Below are 19,576 nucleotides of genomic sequence, written 5' to 3' on the forward strand. Positions count from 1 at the left end.
TTAACTAGATTGCTTCCATAATCAAGATGTTTTCAGCATTAACAGCAAGCAGGAAAACCTTGCTTTGTTAAACGAACAGAATTCAGTTCACAGCTCTTGATTTTAGCAATATCCTATACAAACTAAAAGCCAAGGGCATCTTCAGTCTCACAGACTGTTTTATCCCCCACTGGCAGTAATACTGGAAGAAGATTAGTGTTCTCAAAAAAGTCCAAACCTCATTATGCACAAAAATAAATTGATAAGAAATACTTGTATCTTGATTTAATGTCACAAGAAATAGCTATGTATCAACTCTCAAATTACTTGAAGTATATTTTTAGCTGCCATAAAGGAAGGGTAGCTAAATGGAAGGTTATACTTCAGTTAATAAAACCCATTAATTACATGGATGACTGTTATGATTGCACAATTAATAGTAGTTCAGAAATGCCATGAGAAGCCTTTGCCCCCTGGAAAACATAGGTATCTTGCACATGTAGGAACAGGGCACTTTTTTGTAAAGTAGATGGTTTTATTTTAAAGGGATAGTCATCCAGAAAGAAGGAAACTACCTAGTATGCCACGTTTTTCTGCCAGCCTAAGGCCATATCGTCTAAAGGAATTACTTCCAAGGGAGCAACAGAAAAGTAGGTGTGGATAACATACATCCAGCACACACAGCTTTCCAGAAAGCCACGCTGCTATACAAATGATGGGCCTGGTATAGAACGGAGAACAAAAAGACTGAGTCAATCTGAGGAATCAGATTTCATTCTGACATCTTTTGTTTGGGAAAGCCAGTTTACAGATCTCAAAATAGCAATAATTAACTTCAGGCATCAGGAGAAAGAGAATAAATAACTTTCATAGTCTGACTCAAAAGAAAGCTTTTTTTTTGCCTTTTTTTTTTTAACTTACACTAATTCTCTTTAAAAAGAATAATGTCCTACAAGCTCCATCTTCCTTAATGGTTAGTAAATGCAATAAAGCACCTGTTTCTGGTGTTATTATCCATACATATAAAGATGCATTCAAAACCAAAAATCACTTTTTCAGTTTATCTTTAAAGAGGAGAAAGGTCAGTAAGAAAAATATTCGCTACTGCATTCATCATTCTGAAGAAAGTAAACATAAAAAGTATGGAAATACACACAATGATTACTTGGAGGTTCAGGATTAATAGCCCTTTCACAAACTAAAAAGAAGCAAGCCAAAAAGCAAGTTGTAAGGCTGCAAATAGCTTATGTACATCCTAAATTAAGCAGATGAAGACTCCTATTAGTTTCAGTAGGACTATTCACATGCTTGCAGTTATATATTCTATGAAAATCTGGAAAAGGCAGCCAGAGGTTGGCAGAATTTAATTTGAACACTTTTCTGTTTAGTAAGTTTTATTTTATATGACTGGGAAAACTCTTAGAACTTTTAGAGAAATAAATTAGCATGCTCCCCTTTCCTTTAGAAAGCTTGAAGTTTGCACTGACTGAAATTCTTTTTTATTCTTTTGAGTATAAGAGAAACTACGGGAAATGAGGGCAGGCAAGAACCCTTCTCTGAGCTTTGAAACACAAACTGCAGAGCTTGTGAAGAAATAAAGCTAATGTCTGCTTTCCCCTGCAATTCTTATTTAGGATTTACATATTCCAGAACAGAATCATCACCTTTATAAAACTGTAGTTGATTTGGTAAATGAGGACTGGCTGAAACTCATCAGCCAAAAAAGTAAATACCTGCCACAGACCCTAGTGAATTGTACAGAGAAGCTATTTACCTTACATTTAGTTTTAATCACATTGCCAGAGATACATTTCAAGGTCAGGGTGAACAAATCTTAAGTCAAGGAACCTGGAGAACACACAGAGCTTGAGACACGTGCATTTATCTTCCAGCAGGCTGGACCCTTATTATTATTTATACCATTGAGCCTCATTTAAAAGAAACTCAGTAAATGTTAATCAGCATTTTGTTTTGGTAGTGTTCCCAAGGTTTTACACTGGATACCCCAATCTGTCTTTTTATTGTCTCTGAATAATACAGTTTAACAAGCTTACAAAAAGGTTATAATGCATCTAATTCAAATTAAATTTATAACAGAAATCCCTCTGGCCTATCTGAGATGTTAAGCATATGCTAGTGTGTTAAATTTTATTAGAGATTCAGATTAAAATGGATGTAATTATTTCTAAGAATTCATATAGTGTTTGTTATAACATGGATATTAAAGTAGACTTATGCATGTCCTATTGAATACAGTTACACATTTTATCATTATTAGCTATAAATTATATCGTGCTCACTCTTAAATATTCTCAATGTTTAATATGTGTAATTTGAAATATTAAGTAGTATTGCATTAAGGATTTAAATTAGAAAAAGTATAAAATATATAGAGAGAGAAGTATTTAAAGTATAGGATTAAAATTTCAATTTGCCAGTGAATGCTAACATTTATTTAACCTAAAAGAAAACTGAGAATGCACCTTCCTATACCTGTGGCTAGAACCAGTATTTTCATCTTTAGTTTGATTTACATAAACTGAGAAAGACCATTAAAGTGACTAATGTCCATGTGAATAAAAATATTTTATTTTAATATGATTTCAGGATGCTGTAGATTGAGTATTTGTGCTAAATGTTTTAATTTACTATTGGGACGTTGCATATTGAATATTCATGTAAAAAAAGTCAGAATTAAGGATTAACAGACCAGTTTGGTTATTATGGGAAGTCTGACAAGTGTCTGACAAGTCCGTTATTATGGGAAGATTAGAAGTAACTAAACAGATGATGAAAAAACAGCCTCAGACATTTTTACGGCAGCTCTCAGAGGGACAGAAAGAAACTTTAGGCGATGAATTCAGCGGAGGAAGGGGGACAACGCTCCGAGAGCAGCACTACAGGATCTGGGACAGCAGCAGCGACCATCCCCTGGCACAGCTCTTGTGTGAGCTGAGGGATTCTCTTCACATTTAATTTTGGGGATCCGCCACAAGGCCACAGGTCTGATTTTACAGCGGGAAGGCGACAGCTTTGTGAGGAAGGCACACACAGAGCCTCTGAGGGAAGCGGTGGCGCTGAGCACCGGCCAGCCCCGGGACCAAACGATCCGCAGCGGGGTGGGGAAGGCGGCCAGCCCTTCGTCTTCGCCTCCACCTCGCACCCCGTGTGCCAGCCCCACCGAGAAGCCGCCCGGAGCAGCTCCCCTCAGGCCGGGGCCATTTCCCCCCCGGGCAGCCCGGGCGTTCCCGCGCGGCGTCGGCCCTGAGGCGGAGACAAAATGGCGGCGGGGGCTGAGGGGAGGGGGCGCCGCCGCCGTGAGGCCGGGCTTCGGCGCTGCCCATAGCCGCCTCCTCCTCCTCCTCCTTCCCCGCCGTCCTCAGCGGCAGCAGCAGCCGGGCGGAGGGGCCCCGGCGGCGGGGAGGAGCGTTGGGTCGCGGCCTGTGCTGTTCGCGCTCCCTGTGGAAAGCCGTGGGGCTGGGGTGTGCGTGTGGGGAGCGCTCCACCGTCCTTCCTCCTCCTCCTCCTCCTCCTTCTGCCGCAGGCTCAGCCCCGTTCCCCCTTCTCCCCACCGCCCCGCAAATCCCCTGAGCTGCTCCGAGCCCGGCCCTGAGGTAGGTGCCCGCCTCGCTGAGGCGATCTCCATCACGGCTGCTGAGGCGCAGACAGCGGCCCCCCGGGGACGAGGAGGGGGTGCGGCCATCCCGGGGGGTGCAGCAGCAGCTGGGCCCTTCCCTGGGGCCGGCTCTGTCAGACCGGTGGTGCCCCCCTCCCTCTGTGCCTGCCCCCAGGTAGCCCTGGTCTCTCCGTTGTTAAAAAGCAGCAGAGGGGTGAAATGGGTGGAAATGTGGGCATTTTAGCACGTAGGTTCGCACAGGTGCATCTGGGTTTGCCCAGGCAGGGGCTGTCTGCAGCTTCCCCTGCACCCTCATGCTTGCATTTGTCCGAGCTGTGCTAGCAGGTGGCTTATAACCCTTGCTTAGTCTCGCGTGAAAAGAAGACCACCTAGGTAAGTAGTTTTAAGCCTTACCCGCTTCAGCAGCTTAGCTGACTTGAGAGCTGTACACATGTTCTCTTGTAATCTGCTTGAAATAAAACCAAACCGCACCGATCTGTCATTGGTGTATACGAAGGATGATGATGTTTACCTAGCCAAAAATTCACACCTTCATGTGAATTGCTGCCCGAACTTATGCAAGATTTGTGTTGTCTCACTTTCTTTTATGCAATGTGGATGTAGGGAGGATATCGTGGGGATAGCACGTTAAATGGTTTTATGGTGTTAAAGTCCTTTTATCATCCGTGTTACGATAGCATCTAAGTCACTTAGATCCCTGCCAGTGATGACAAACTGTTGTCGTGCAGGCTGTTTGGGTAACCAGGCAAGTTGTCACAGTCGGGCCAGGCCTGTATGTTAGGAATGTATATTGAAGCCAGGTCCTGTAAACACTTCCTAATGTGTGGAGTCTTGTTGCTAAGGCTTTGCACAGAAATAATGAGACGTGCACGAGTGCCTCTTTGAAGTCCTAACGCGTTACCTGACTTGGGAAGCCAGGAGGATAGCTGACAGTATCATTTCCATATTTCTTTGACTTGTCATTTATAAATAAACTCACTTCTTTTTATGGCTCTTAGGTTTTGGAGTAGAACCATATTGTTTATATGCATAGATTTTGTCTCGCACAAAGATGTCTATTGTTTACACAGAAACTGTGAGAGGAATGTGTTGTTAACATTTTGTTAGCAATATAAAGTGACAAACACAAATGCAAGCTAAAACGTGAACCAAAAACAGACCTTTTTAGAGCAGAAAATCACAGCTGCCAGAAAACTGTTTTTAAGGGAAAACTATGCACCTTTTGGTTCTACATTTCTTTAAACTCATCTTCTGTCCTTTACAGACACATAAATCTACTGTGCTTAACTTTCAGAGCAACTTTGTTTCATGCATACATAGCTCTTTAAGCAGTGTTTCTTTTTATAGACAAGCTTGTCTGAATTATATTTTTTTAATTACATTTTAAAATTGTTTTTAATTGGGTGTGTCCTTGTTACATTTTCAAATTCTTGAATTGGCTGCGATGAATTCCCCTCTCCATTGTCAACATGTGTCTTTTCCATTATGACTGACTACTGCCTTCTCCTTCCCTTAAAAACAAAAACATACAATGGCTTGAAATAGGAAGACAAAAAAAATCTTTATGGTTTCAGTATTTCATGTTCTATGTTTACAAATTCCGTTTTTTAATTTTTAAAATTAAAATCCACTGTGTTCATGGAGAGTAGTTAACAAGCCTGTAGGGTCCTGCTTTTCATTGCGGTGTGCGTTGACTTGGTGTACCCTGAAAGCAAATTTCCATTTGTGATGATGCCTATCAATGGCCTTTAAGATATCTCATTGGCGTTGTTTCTAGCTTAGACCTGTGATAATCAGTATCTGTTTAAATGTGAGGAGTAAAATGTGCTCAAAAGCACCTGAAAGTATTTGGTTTTGTAGAGCAAAGAAATCAACGGTGGCTGGAAACTGCATGGCAGTAGAGTTCATTTTTACTATATCAGCAGTGATAGCTAAGGGGTGTTCATGAGATAATACAGGTCCAGTAGAAGGAAGTCAGAATTTCAGTACTTGGGCAACAAAATTCAGCATCTCTTTTTAAAGTAGTAATATTTATGAAATTATTTTGCATTGCATTCCTTGTGCTGTAAGACAAATACCTGTGTCTTACCTGGAATAGTCATACCTGTCATTCATGGATTTTTGCTTTTGAGACCAGTAACATAAAATTATATTTGAATACTGTAGTTACGTTTTTGCATTCATTACTTCTACATTGCCTGACGCCCTCTAAATGAGTATTCATGTCTGATTTTTGTTTGATGATTCACTGTAAAGGTTTACAGGAATGTTTTTTCCTTTTTTTCAGCTTTCTCCGTTGACATAAAGAAGATGTTGATGTGCCAATTCTGCTACAACTCACAAGTATTGTGTTTTGTTTTGTTTTGGTTTTTTTTGTATGTTTTAGGATACGGAAAGTGAACTGTTTGTTGTCGCTGTCTCATGTGGTGCTTTGCATGCTGAGATCCTGTTCTGTGACTAGGCTGTGTAGGGAGGACATTTTACACAGGCAGATAGGACAAGAGGGAATGATTTTAACCAGAAAGAGGGGAGATTTAGATTGGATGTTAGGTGGAAATTCTTTACTCAGAGGGTGGTGAAGCCCTGGCACAGGCTGCCAGGAATTGTTCCAACCCAAGCTGGATGGGGTTTTGGCCAGCCTGGTCTAGTGGGAGGTGTCCCTGCCGTGGCACAGGGTTGGACCCAGATGGGCTTTAAGGTCCTTACCAACCCAAGCCGTTCTGTGATGATTCTATGACACTAAAAATGCTGATGGGTAAAAACAACTTTTTTTTAATTCTTTATTTATAAAATAATCTTTTTTTCTATCTTAGGTGTTTGCTTAGTAGCTGTATTCCGGTAGCAGATTCTATGGATGCTTTAAGATATGTTTACTAACACTAACATATTAGAATTCCACTACAATCTGGTAAATGAAAATAGGACACACAAAAAAAATCCCTGGTTAAGTTTTGAGTTCCAGATTTGGTAATATTTCCTTCTTTTTCTTTCTGTTCTTTTACAGGAAAAATGATATTCATCCAGCATTCCTGAGTAATAAGAATGGGTCCAGATGTACCTCTGCTGAATGATTACAAGCAGGAGTTCTTTTTGAAGCGCTTTCCACAGACTGTGCTGGGAGGTCCCCGGTTTAAATTAGGCTATTGTGCCCCTCCTTACATATATGTGAATCAGATTATTCTTTTCTTGATGCCATGGGTTTTGGGAGGAGTAGGAACACTTCTGTACCAGTTAGACATTATGAAAGACTATTACACTGCAGCACTTTCAGGAGGACTGATGTTTGTTACTGCACTTATCCTTCAGATGGCAAATATATATGCAAAACAGAAAACAGTGACAGTAGAAAGAATGCAAATTCAGAATACACTAACAGATGAAGATGAGTTTGAATTTTCCAGCTGTGTAGGTTCAGAGACAGTAAAATTTATTATTCCTGGCAAGAAGTATATAATCAACACCGTGTTTCATTCGTTTCTGGCAGGGGTATTGTGTGGGCTGGGAACTTGGTATCTGCTACCAAACAGAATAACCTTGCTGTATAGCAACATTGGAGGAACTGTTACGATCTTTGTATTTGGATGGGTGACTGTATGTATAGCCGAGTATTCGCTAATCATAAACACAGCTACCGAAACAGCTACTTTCCAGCCACTGGATACTTACGAAATCACTGCTCTGATGAGACCTTTCTACATTTTTGTCTTCATTGCAGTGGATCTTGCACACAGGTAAAGCTAATGCAGCATTTTGCTGATTAAAGTAATGGTTATTGTGTATATATTTTAGTAAGAAAGATGAAATTTGAGGTTTTAATCAGCTGTAGGAAGTCCAAATGAAGCTAGAAGAACACATAGCAGACAATGATGTCTGCACTGTGCTTAAAAAGTTGTTCTTAATTTTTTTTAGTGTTCCATATAAATTCAGAAGCCCCCGAGAGAGCCCCTGAGAGGCTTCTAAGTTAGGGACAGCTAAAATTGTCTTCTACAGAGTTGATTTTGGTATTTTTGTACGAGAGCATTTGCGTCAACATCCTTTTGAAGAATATGTTCTCAAAAATATGTTCCTGATCTGGAACTGTAAATTTAAACACTGCAAACTTCAGGAGTACCAGATTTATATCCAAATTTTGTCCTGCAATGTTTTCTAATTTAGTCTGTGCAAAGTCACTGCAGAGTGTTATAAATTACAGGCCAAAATACCAGGAATTTGGCTTTTACTGAGTGGATAAACCACTGTGAACCTTGCTGTGTGTTTGTTATGTGGATTTTGAACTTGGATTTTTAAATGCTTTAGTAATAAGGAAGAACTGCATCATTGTGCAAATGGGAGACTGTTTTATATTTCATCTTTTCAGATGAATGTCTTAGCTGAAACATTTGTAGAATCTCTTAAAGCAAGATGCTTTTAGTTTTACTTTATGCATTCTTTTTCCTTGTCAGGTGATACTAATATCACTTTGTCACATGTATGTATTTTGTAGTTGGGTTGTATCAAATGCATTTAAAAAAGCATGTTTGATTTTACCACTTTTGCACTTGGAGATATCTTCGCTTTTGATTTACCCTAGCTGCTTCTTCAGTTACAATATGGTAATTACACACATGGTCTTGGACACCAAATTCTTCTATCTAAATTCGGGAGGAGAAAAACCTTTAAATTCCTGACCAAATTCTTTTGAGACTTCCTTGTTTATTTACTAAGAAGTAGAGAGAAGTCATGGATCTTAGCAGTCCACCATTAAGTAAATGAGCTTGCTGATGAACTATGTATGGCTTAGGATGTATGCAGACTTCTAATATTGATTTGTATATTTTTTTACAGAAAGATTTAAAAGCTTTTATGTACAAAATTACATTTTACGTTCCTAAAGAGAGTAGATACCTTGATGTGCAGGCAACGTGCCAATTCTTTCAGTGTTAAATCTTGCATCTTGGATCTTGGACTTGCATAAAAGTTTTGTTTTTGTAGTTTTGAGATGATACTTAACTTTTATTTTGGTAAAATGGTTGAGGTTTTAGAGCTTCTAGACTTCCTTTTGTACAAGTATTTCTAAGTTTATAGTCACAATAGTATAAAAATAACTAGGATACTTAGAACATTTGGCTCATCTGTGTAATTTGAAAGCTTCCAAACTTGTTAATAAAAAAAAAAAGCCAATGTTCCAGTGTTCTAGCTGATGCATTACTGCCCAAAACATAAATTTGTCCTTATGTTTCCTTTTAAAAAAAATAGCAGTTGAGGTTTTGTAGATTGAATGTGTACTGTTTATAATTCTGGATTTACTGTACTAGTTAAACAAAAAGCCTTCCCACACATCAGCTATGTTTTCCTTCACAGAAGTCAAATGCATTTCTTCTTTCCAGGTTTGCTGTCAACGCACCCATTATAGAGCAGACAAACCAGATTTTGCACATCGTATTTCTTTTTCTGCCGTTCTTGTGGGCAATGGGAATTCTGCCCCCGCTTGACGCACTTTTTCTGTGGGGAATGGAACAACTGTTGGAGTTTGGACTAGGAGGTTCACCTATGTCAAGTAACACAAAGTAAATTTTGTTTATATAATGGTAAAATATAGCAATATTGTTGATAACCTTTTTCTTTTCAAGCAAATCTTTTTTATTTTCTCCTTCACAGGTTATTAGTAATGTTTCTCATTTCTGCTGGAACAGCAATAGCATCGTATTTCATTCCCAGCACTCTCGGTGTGATCCTCTTCATGACTGGATTTGGGTTCATACTGAGTCTTAACCTAAGCGAGATTGGTTTTGCCTTCAAACACACCATGATCAGCCATTTAGCCTCCAGAAAATCTAAACATATGCGCAGTGGTCTTAGAATACAGTTTGGGTGGAGGGAATTTATTTTTTATTTGACTGTATTGACACTCGCTCTCATAGAAGCTGGCCTGCTGCATCAATTTGCAGGCTTTTCATCATTTTCCAAAGCCAGTCCTCAGGCTATAGCAAGTTATATCCTGATTGTATTACTTGTAATTATGTGGATTCTTAGAGAGATTCAGGGAGTGTACTTGTTTGGAACCTTCCGAAACCCCTTTTATCCAAAGGATATCAGGACTGTGACTGTGTTCATGGAGAAGCAAAGAAGGCTAATGAAAGTTGGTGTTGTCAGGAGGATTTTACTAACACTAGGTAGGAATACACGCTATCTGTTGTTTGTTAGATGATGTTTTAGGGAGATTGAAACAACGCTAGAATTACTGTATGTGCAAGACTCTGTGAATGAACTAAGAAAAAACAAGTAGCTGAAAATATTGGTTCATGTTTTGCTTGATTATGCATTGAGGTAATTAATATTGGTTCAGAATATTTGAAAGTGGTAACTGATTTTTTTTTAAGAGGTACATATAAGAAGATGAACTTTTCAAAACTCCAGCTCAGAAAACAAGGCCTTTTAAAGGATTTTGTTTACATCAGTATCCACTTTTGAAAAAAATGTCTCTAATAGATTTTAACAAAAATACTTGGTAAACAAAATGAACTGGGAGTCTTCAAGCTGACTGTACTTGTTAGTTAAAGGGAACAGTCCCCTTGCTGGTGGAGATTGGGACAAATCTGTGTACTTTGGAGGAGCCAAAATTAGACTTAAATTAATTTAATTTCATAAAAAAGTGTCATTTTGGGGAAGTGGATTGATGAGCACTATTCCGTGTTTATTTTTACTTGTTAATATGAGTATTCCCATTATCCTTAGGGAAACGAGCAAAGTAATAAGTAAAAACTAAGCATTCACATAAATGGTTGCAATCTCAGGCCAGTAGTGCAAATACATTGTTTGATATCCTGGAAGTGTAACACAAAGAGGAGTTTGTAATAATGAAGGGAGGAGTTCTCTTTTTACACTAAGATTTCCATTCTGCAATAAGACTTTACCTCTGTAAACTTGAATTGTGTTTTTGAAAGGAAATCAGTTACTCTTTTGTTTCAATTACAGTGTCTCCATTTGCTATGATAGCATTCCTGTCACTAGACCGTTCGCTACAAAATCTCCATTCTGTGTCTGTTTGCATTGGATTCACAAGAATATTTAGGATGGTAATTCAAAATTTAATTACATTAGCCTAAGCAATTCTCTTCTATGTGGTTTAAGTATTAAAATGACTTGGAAGAAATATTCCAGGTCAGGAAAGCAGAGAAAAGATAAAGAGATTTTTAAATGTATGTCTAACGTATCTCCATTTTAGGTATGGCAGAACACAGAGAATGCCCTGCTGGACATAGTGGTTGTGTCAGTGGCACAAATGCTGGTGCTCAGTCCAGACCTCTGGTGGAACAGGAGCCTTGATACAGGAATCAGACTCTTGCTGGTAATTGCCATAATTATCATTATCAATGATAATCATGCTTCATTTTCTCAAAATTATTCTAGATAAGGCAGCTTTAGCAGTGCTGAATGTGTTCTGATACAGAGGATAAATAAGCACGTGCTTGTTGTATATGTGCCTTGCAGGTTGGCATCCTACGGGATCGACTGCTTCAGTTTGTCTCCAAGCTGCAGTTCGCCATCGCCATTCTTCTGACATCGTGGACAGAGAAAAAACAACGTCGCAAATCTACCGCCACCTTAATCACTCTGAATGTGGTTTTCTTCCCAATCCTGCTGATCTTCATCGCCCTCTCTGCGCTCCTTTCTTCTCCGCTGCTGCCACTCTTCACGCTACCAGTATTTTTGATTGGCTTTCCTAGGCCTATCCGAAGCTGGCCAGGACCGGTGGGCGCTACAGCATGTGTTTGCTCCGATACAGTGTACTACCAGCAGATGGTTCCAAGTCTGGCTGTTGCTCTGCAGTCTGCATTAGCAGCCGGTAGCCTAGGTAGGTGTGCTAGCAGCACTGTGATGGAATGTATATAAATATTTTGAGAAATGTGATTTTGCTGGGGAATATGAGAAGCAGCATCTGATTGAAACCATATTTCAAATGCGTAGGTTAAATCTGATATTCAGCGATTGTTCATTTGAAGAAAAAGTGATTACTTCTCATACCTCTCTGCTTCATATGCTCTTGTAAGAAAACAATTCTTTGTTGCCTTTGAAATAAGCAGAAACAAAACTGCGATGAAACAGTATCAATCCTAATCTTTCTATACTGAACAAGAAAGGTGCTATGGATTTATCTCACCTAATTAGAGGCAAGTGTATTGAGGAGTTCTCTTAACAGTGAAGAGAAGGTGGTTTCAAACTGCTCTTTGAGCTTATGTATGCACTTTTGTTTTCATCAGTTCCATTGTTCAAGGTGATTTTGTTAATTTTGATACATGAATTAGGTAGGATGGATATGGACTAGATGTTTGTAGAATATGTTGTAGACTAAACTAGCTGTGCACAGCTGAGACCAGAAACAGTTGATGAGACAGTGTCATATCTCATGCAGGCAGTCAGGGTGAGGTTGTAACATTTCTGGTCATAAAGCCTGTGAAAGACATCAAGATGGGTATTTCACAGATTTATATAAACAGAAGTGAGGAAATGCTGATTTTTCCCCCAGCTCGAGACAGGATAACTGTTAAAATAGCAAGCTCGTTTTCTAGGGAAACAGTCTTTGTATAACATAAATAATCGTTGCACTTTGACAAGAGATAAACATTTACATAAGCCTCTTAGAAAATGGCTTGCAACTGGAAATGGCTTGGACTGATATTTAAAGAGAGTGGAAGTTAACCTTAATCACTCTTTCCTGAAGAATGTATGCAAGTGCTTTACTAGGAAATATTGCTGCAGTTTTAGTACAAGTGGAAAGGTATTAAAAACTAGTAAGTTTTTTTTTTTCTCTAAAGTATAGAGAGATGCTTCACTGTCTACTCGATCAGCCTCTGTGTGTGTTTTTCTATTTCCCCATTGCCATTATGGCTGTGGTGACCTCAGATTCAATAATTTAAAACACCAGTCTTGATGGTAAAAATGTCCTCTCTTTAATGGGAAAATCTGTGAATGAACATCTTCGAGCAAGAAAAAATGCTGTGTTCTCAACTGAGTTAAAATTTGAAGACGTACCACTTTGTGTGTCTCTATTTTAATTTAAATTCATACTTTTTTCTATGTTAAGGAGTTTTAGTAGCTTTAACAGCTACCAAGAAGAATATTAAAATCTTTGCAAAATGTTAGCAAGAAAATGCACTTCATTAGCTCACTGGGATAGAAAAGGTTACTTAAATTTTAACTAGAGATTAATGGTTGGTTTCACTAATTCCATTTTACAACATTCTAAAACTGAAATTCTCCCTGCAAGTGAGTGATCACTTGGATGTGAAAGAGAGCAGAAGCAAGTTGTAAACTGGCACTAAAGGTACCTTGTGCTAAGAACAGCACCATTGTGTTGGAGGAGCTGACAGTAGGCTGTAACTTAAATAGATCATTATCCACCAGTTGCTCAGAAGTTTGGCATTGCCTTTTCTACTGAAATAGGTAGAAGAGAAAAACAATACTATGGTTGTGTGGGTTTTTTTTTTTATTATTATTTTTTGTTTTTTGTTTTTTTGACATAAGTAATTTAATTTTTACAGTGAGAGCTGGATTGTGGGATATTTTTTTTTAATACTAATCAATTTGAACTGTGGCCTGAACTGTTCAGGTCTTAATTTTCAAATTTCAGTTGTTCTTGCGTGGCTGCATTTTTAGTGATGTCAGACTCAAGAAAGTGTGATGGAATTTATTTATTTACTTATGGGGGTACTTCAGAAAGACCACAGGTGATTCCCATTGTATCTGTTGCTGGCATTCAATGTGTATGATACTGGCTCACATATCTTTAAAGAGAAGCCCTTAGAAATAGGTGTTCCTGAAAATGTAGGTCTTCATTTCTCTGCTTCTATTTATGGATCTGTAAAATGGGTACAACACCATGTCATTGGTAATCTGACAGTTCTGTAGCACTCTGGATTTTGCATCCTGGGGGATATTTCTAATCACTCCAGAATGCAGGCAAATTAATTTAGGAACTGGTAGTGTAGGTACCAACTTGTGTTGACTTAGATTTTTATTTCCCCCATGACAAGTAAACTCTGTACTCCACAGTAAGCAGGGCCATCAAGGTACCCATGTACTAGCTCATGATTCTTTCCTGTATTCAGCATTCAGAAGAATTTCAGATCTCCAAGTGACCCCCGTGGGAGCTGTGCACTTGGAAATGCAGCCAAAGACGATCGTTAATCGTGACGGTCACATCCACAAAGGGAACTGAGGGTGGGGTTGCTTAACCCTGGTCCAGGATGAAAACTGTTGTCCTGTGGTTCTTTAATGGTTCCACGCTTTTCCACAGCATTTTCAAAGATAGCACCACAATTTCAACATGTATCTTTGCAGCTAATTCCTTTAAGATTCTAGGGTATTAATTAGTCAGTTTTAATTATTTTTTTATGTTGAATGTTTTGTGTACACAGACCAATTTCTTAGCTGGCGTGTGGAAAAGGCTTTTGTTGATATAATGCTACAGTTATACCACAGCTTCTGTGTATTTTTTGTTGTTTTTTTCTTGTCTAGGTCTCTTTCTACCTGGATCACATTACCTGTGCCGTTTTCAGGATAGATTGATGTGGATATTGGTGCTAGAAAAAGGCTTCACTTATTGTGGTGTTAACATTAAGGTAAGTGCATGCTGAGGATTAACTCACTGTATAAGTAACTTACTGGTTACTTATGCAATGTCATTAATTTACCTGACATTACAGTCAATTTTTTTTATGTTAAGTGTTATTTCTATATTAACTGGTCTTAGAGCTGACGTGCTTAGCAGTTGTGAAATTATTTATCATCTACCTTGTAACGTAACATTTTTAGTAAGCTCGTTAATACAGATCTTCATGAGGCGAAGTTGTTGGCTTTTTTCCTAAGATTCTTATCTGTGCCTAGCAGCGTAGTGACTGCTTTGGGGTTATCATTATGTCTGGTTAGATTTGTTGGTAACTCACTTCTGGAAATGCTGATAATGGAGCATGTCTTCATTTGTGGAGAAAAACGCTGCAAGAAAACAGAACTTGCTAGTATTTAAGCATAGGTACTGGTGAAGACTAAACCCAAATTGTTCTCATTTGTGCCTTAGGGGCTAGAATTGCAGGAAACATCCTGTCATGCTGCTGAAGCTCACAAAGTTGATGAGATTTTTGAAATGGCCTTCGAACAACAGGAGCACACAAAGATTCTCTCTCTTAACAACCATTTTGGACACATTTTGACTCCTTGTACTGTTTTACCTGTGAGACTGTATTCTGACGCCAGAAATGTGTTATCTGGAATAATCGACTCCCATGAGAATTTGAAGCACCTGAAAGATGATTTCATTAAAGTGCTTGTATGGATGCTTGTCCAGTATTGTTATAAGAAATCAAAAATACGGGACAACCTGGGCAGTGCGGACAAGAACAAAAAAAGATCATTTCCAGAAAATCAGCACAGCAGTGCAGCAGGAACACCCAGGCCTCTGAGGGATGAAGATAGCTTTACTGTTGATACAATTGAGGACTGGACTGATGATAGTGACATTTTTGATCTCGAACCCAGGGGCAAAATGAGAGACAGAAAAGAACCTGGACGTTTGGGAATGACACCAAAAGCACATCTCTCTATTCCAGGATCTGTGGAAACACAGGGCCAAGATGTCCTACAGGAAATGTCACCAGATGATAAGTTACACAGGGCTGTTGTCCTTGGGCTCCCTGCTGTAGACAAAGGAAAACAGGAAGAAATTTTACCTCAGGTTGAGTTCAGTTGCTCGTACTCAGAGCTGTTGAGCATCCCTGAGGAATGGCGAACGGCCCCGGTGCCTACTTCGAAAGTCAATGAAATGCGGCAGAGGTTTCCAGAAGAGTGGTACCATTTCATTTTGAGTCAGCTGGACTTTTTTCATCTGACAGAAAAGCCTTCCAATTTACTTGAAGACCTCATGAAAGATGAAGCTTTGAAAGATTTGTATGTCCATGGTGTGTTGTCGTGTTGCTTTGGTCTGTTTGGACTGGATAACACTGTGCCAGCCCCGAGCCATGTGTTCAGAGCATACACCGGTGGCATCCCATGGTCTGTTGGGTTGGACTGGCTAACGGGCAAACCAGAGCTGTTCCAGCTTGCCCTGAAAGCATTCAGGTAAACAGACTCACAGATCTGAACAGTGATACAGGAGTACTGGGCTTTGAAAGTATCAGTTTGCTAAGAGTAGTTCATTTTAAAACCATAATATTTAAATAAATTTGTAGCTTCTTTCTACATGAATATTGCCTGTAACCCTGAGCCGTGAAGCCTGTGATGTCCTTCCGTAGTCCCTTCCCCACTGCAGCTGCCTCCAATACTGGAAATCTGCCTTCTGAAGTGGGGAAAAACACAAAATCTAATAGAATTGCGATGGAGTTCAATGTTTGGCACTTTCCATTATCAGGCAGAGGGAACAGTGTTTGAAGTGAAGGAAAGATGTTTCAGCAAATGTGTTTCACGTCTAGGTTAGCTAAAAGTTGTGCCTACTAACTTCCAGTTCGTCTGCTGACAAGTGGTAACTTAGCAAGTTGGCACTGCTGAGAGGCTTTCTTCCTCCTGTCTTTGCAGCAGTGCTTACTGTAGGTCTTTCTGTACGTTTCAGATACACTTTTAAACTGATGGTTGACAAAGCAAGCCTGGGGCCAGTTGAGAACTTCAAAGAACTAGTTAACTATCTGGAAGAATACGAAAATGATTGGTACATCGGGCTGGTATCGGATCTTGAGTGGCAGCAAGCAGTTCTTCAGGAAAAGCCATACCTTTTTTCGCTGGGACATGATCCAAATATGGTAAGAAGAAAAATTACTGATTAGCAATGTCAAGGTTTGGTTTCCTTCCCACTGTTTTTTTGTTTTTCCTCCCCCCATTGTTGTGTTCCAAAACATGAAGCTGTGCTACCAAATTTGTGTTTGTACTAAACAGAAACTGACATCACTGTTGTTGGAAATAACAAGGCATTGTTCTTCAGATGCAGTAAAATTTGCTGATTGTGTTCCAAGATGGAAGAATTGAATCAGGGAGACCAATTTATACAGCTTGCTACTTCAGAGGGCCGGTGTTCGTAGCATGTGAAGTCCCAAAGCTGCTTGTAGTGCTTTGTAACTAAAGCATTGTGTGTCTTTTTTCAGCATGTACTGAACGTTTTGATCTGTTTGTTTTTGAAGGGAATTTACACTGGGCGAGTCCTCACTCTCCAGGAGTTGTTAGTACAAGTGGGAAAACTGAACAATGAAGCTATCCGGGGTCAGTGGGCAAATTTGTCCTGGGAGCTGCTGTATGCTACGAATGATGATGAAGAGCGCTACAGCATCCAGGCACACCCAGTTCTTCTGAGAAACCTTACTGTGCAAGCTGCAGACCCACCTCTTGGCTACCCCGTTTATTCATCCGAGCTTCTGCATCTGCCTTTGTTCTAGGCTCTCTGTAGCACTTTGTAGTAGTATTATTGTTTTGTATTTTCCATCTGCGTGTTGGAAAACATGCTCATGCTACATTTATACGCTAGAAGAGTTTACTCTCGTAATGGCGTTGGGTGGCAGTGCCAAGCCAGCGTCCACAATTTGCACAGAAATGGTGCTAGCCAGAACCTTCGGCAGGCAGGACATTGCGAGTGGTTTTCTTGCTGCTGGAACATTTGAGACACCATTGCCTGTGTGGCTGACGAGCCAGGAAATGCTGAAATTCTCTTCTCTAGGTTAGAGGAGAGCAGCATGATTCTGATCATTAACTATTTTTGGTGCATTCTGTTTTTGTTTTTTTCTTTTTAATAGTTGGACAGGTGACTTGCTCTGCCAAGTTACAGCTCATTGTAGAACCGTCAACCACAGAGTTGGTAACCAAAGTGTATATATGACTATTTATATGAATTTTTTTATTCTGGCCATTTTATATGGGACTGAGTTCAGTTTTAGCATTTGTTATAATATATATGACTTTAGGTGATCCTCGTTAGCTCTAGTAACTTATCAGTTATGTGCTTTAGCAAGAAGTTGGGAGGATTTTTACCAAGTGCTTGTTCTGGGGTCAAAGACAATTTGTATAAAACAGTGTGCGGCCTGACACATTGATAACCCCTGTGACCTACTGATGAACGTGAACATGTCTAATTAGGGGGAAGAAGGAATTTAAGTCCAAATGGATTGATTTTATTTCCTTCCTCCAGTATCCATATATATTTATATATATACAAGTTGTTGTGTGTAACCCGTGTCCATACCACTAACCAGTCTTCCACGAAAACAGCTCGATGATTGAGGGTGGAGGGGTGGGAGGAGAGGAACCCAGCTGTCTTTGAGAGAACTTTTATTTTTTTAACCTTTGCAAAGGTTAGAACAGAGTTTGGCAGTTGGTTTGCAGTGTTACAGGTCTCCTTGAAAACAGGTTTGGGTCATCTCTCCAGCGATGTGTTTCTCCTGGTCACTCCCACCCGCCATTAGCACGTGAGTGTACTTTCTCTGTAGGTCAGTAGTTACTGTGTAGTTACTGCCGGTGTATGCGCAGCAGGATGTAAATAATTGTCTGTCTTAAACTAGGATCAATTTCACAGAGATCTGCTCTGTAATAGTTTTGGTATTGGTTTATAAAACCCAGTCCTGTTTAATTGGAGCATGTTTATTACTTCTACACCTCACCTTTTAAGACCTTTTGCTATTGGATAAAATTTGTCACAGGACTGTGTGCTACATGCCAAGCTGTTAACCGATTGTTTTGATTGGTGCCCATAAATTACTTTAAAGAAATACGCCAACCTTGGAATGGAATTCAGAAGTGGTAACGAAACAAACTTCAGACCCCAGGGTAGAGCCCTCTAACAGCACATAAAAATTCACACAGAGTATTAGTGGAATCAGCTTTTAGAAAGTGATTGGTGTGCAGGAGCATAAATAGCCGAGTGCTGATAACCTGAAAAAATCCTTGGTTGGCCACGAACTGTATCCGGAAATGCAGAATTGTGGAAACAGATCTGGAAGGGGCTTTCAGAGAGCTCATGCTTCAGCTCGCTGTCAAAAGGAACTACTCCTGGCAAATGTATAATTCAACTTAAAATTTAGTATCAAGTATAGCATGAGTTTATCAAGTAGTTCACTACAGTTCTTTGCTGTTCTTGCAACAGTTGGAGAGGGTTTGTCTTTTTTTTTTTCCCCCTAAAATTAATTTAAACCTCCCTGCCTTGTTGTACACCTCCTACTGACTTTGTCCTCTGTGTGGTTACAGAAGTTTTAATTACTTTTTTTTTCAGCAGCAGCAGTCTTTTATTTGATGGTTATAATTTCTGCCCTCATTTTTTGTCTTCTGTAAACCGAATAAACTAGTTGAGAACTGAGACTGAAGAGAGCTGTGATCATTTTCTCTTGCTGTCCTCCGGTTCGTTCCATCTGGTACCCAGCCTTTCACAAAGCGGTGCTGGTAACTGGCCCTGGTATTCCAGCCGAGATCTCGATTGGTACCAGATGGAGGAATAGAATTACTTACGTGCAGAATTCCTGTTTATGGACAGGAATATAGAGCTAGGCTCTAATGCATTGTAACATCCTGTCCCCTGCTATTGCAGGCAGCGTGTTCTGCAGCCCCTTATTCAGTAGTACACTGAGCCAATTCACACATTTCAGGCTGTTTTGCAACAGTATGACCCTGATTCATGTTATGATTTTCTAACCCTCTTCAGATTCGTTTTTGGCAGAACTACAAGTTACAGCCTCTTGTTCTGTACCAAATTTATGCAACTGCCTGCCTCTGTTAAGTGTGTTATTTTGTGTGCACGTTCCTCGAACTGTCCCGTTTGTTTTGGAGCATTTCTTTGATTTATCAAGAACTTACAGCACCTGCAAGCCTGGCGGTGTCTTCAGCGCTCACAAGCACGTACGCTGTTACTCACAGCACTGATGGCGTACTACTGGATGGAGTATCTGGTGCTGAGCTTCTGACAGGCCACCACGCCATTTTCCTGCTGTACCGTTTTAACCAGGTGTGCATCAGCTGTGC

At 39.7% G+C, this 19,576-nt stretch overlaps 1 protein-coding gene across 1 annotated transcript; it reads left to right on the plus strand.

Annotated features, from left to right (window-relative positions):
* Window positions 1–3,335: 3,335 nt before the first annotated feature.
* PCNX4 (pecanex 4) lies at window positions 3,336–19,006 on the plus strand. The gene is made up of 12 exons (XM_082761399.1): window positions 3,336–3,593; window positions 5,904–5,959; window positions 6,621–7,347; window positions 8,983–9,162; window positions 9,254–9,768; window positions 10,571–10,671; window positions 10,821–10,943; window positions 11,087–11,450; window positions 14,114–14,217; window positions 14,673–15,709; window positions 16,197–16,383; window positions 16,759–19,006. Exons 3-12 carry the CDS (start codon window positions 6,659–6,661, stop codon window positions 17,008–17,010), a joined length of 3,552 nt encoding a protein of 1,183 aa, XP_082617525.1. The 5' UTR covers window positions 3,336–3,593; window positions 5,904–5,959; window positions 6,621–6,658; the 3' UTR covers window positions 17,011–19,006.
* Window positions 19,007–19,576: the final 570 nt, after the last annotated feature.

This window comes from Aythya marila (genome assembly GCF_965140915.1).
Source record: "Aythya marila genome assembly, chromosome: 5".
Lineage (NCBI taxonomy): Eukaryota > Metazoa > Chordata > Aves > Anseriformes > Anatidae > Aythya > Aythya marila.

Bases quoted from the DNA above. Each gene is read 5' to 3' on its own strand.
- PCNX4 (XM_082761399.1), top strand. From the start codon at position 6,659: ATGGGTCCAGATGTACCTCTGCTGAATGATTACAAGCAGGAGTTCTTT. The intron at 15,710-16,196 runs GTAAACAGACTC...TGTACGTTTCAG, and splicing joins CTTGCCCTGAAAGCATTCAG to ATACACTTTTAAACTGATGG. The intron at 16,384-16,758 runs GTAAGAAGAAAA...TTGTTTTTGAAG, and splicing joins TGGGACATGATCCAAATATG to GGAATTTACACTGGGCGAGT.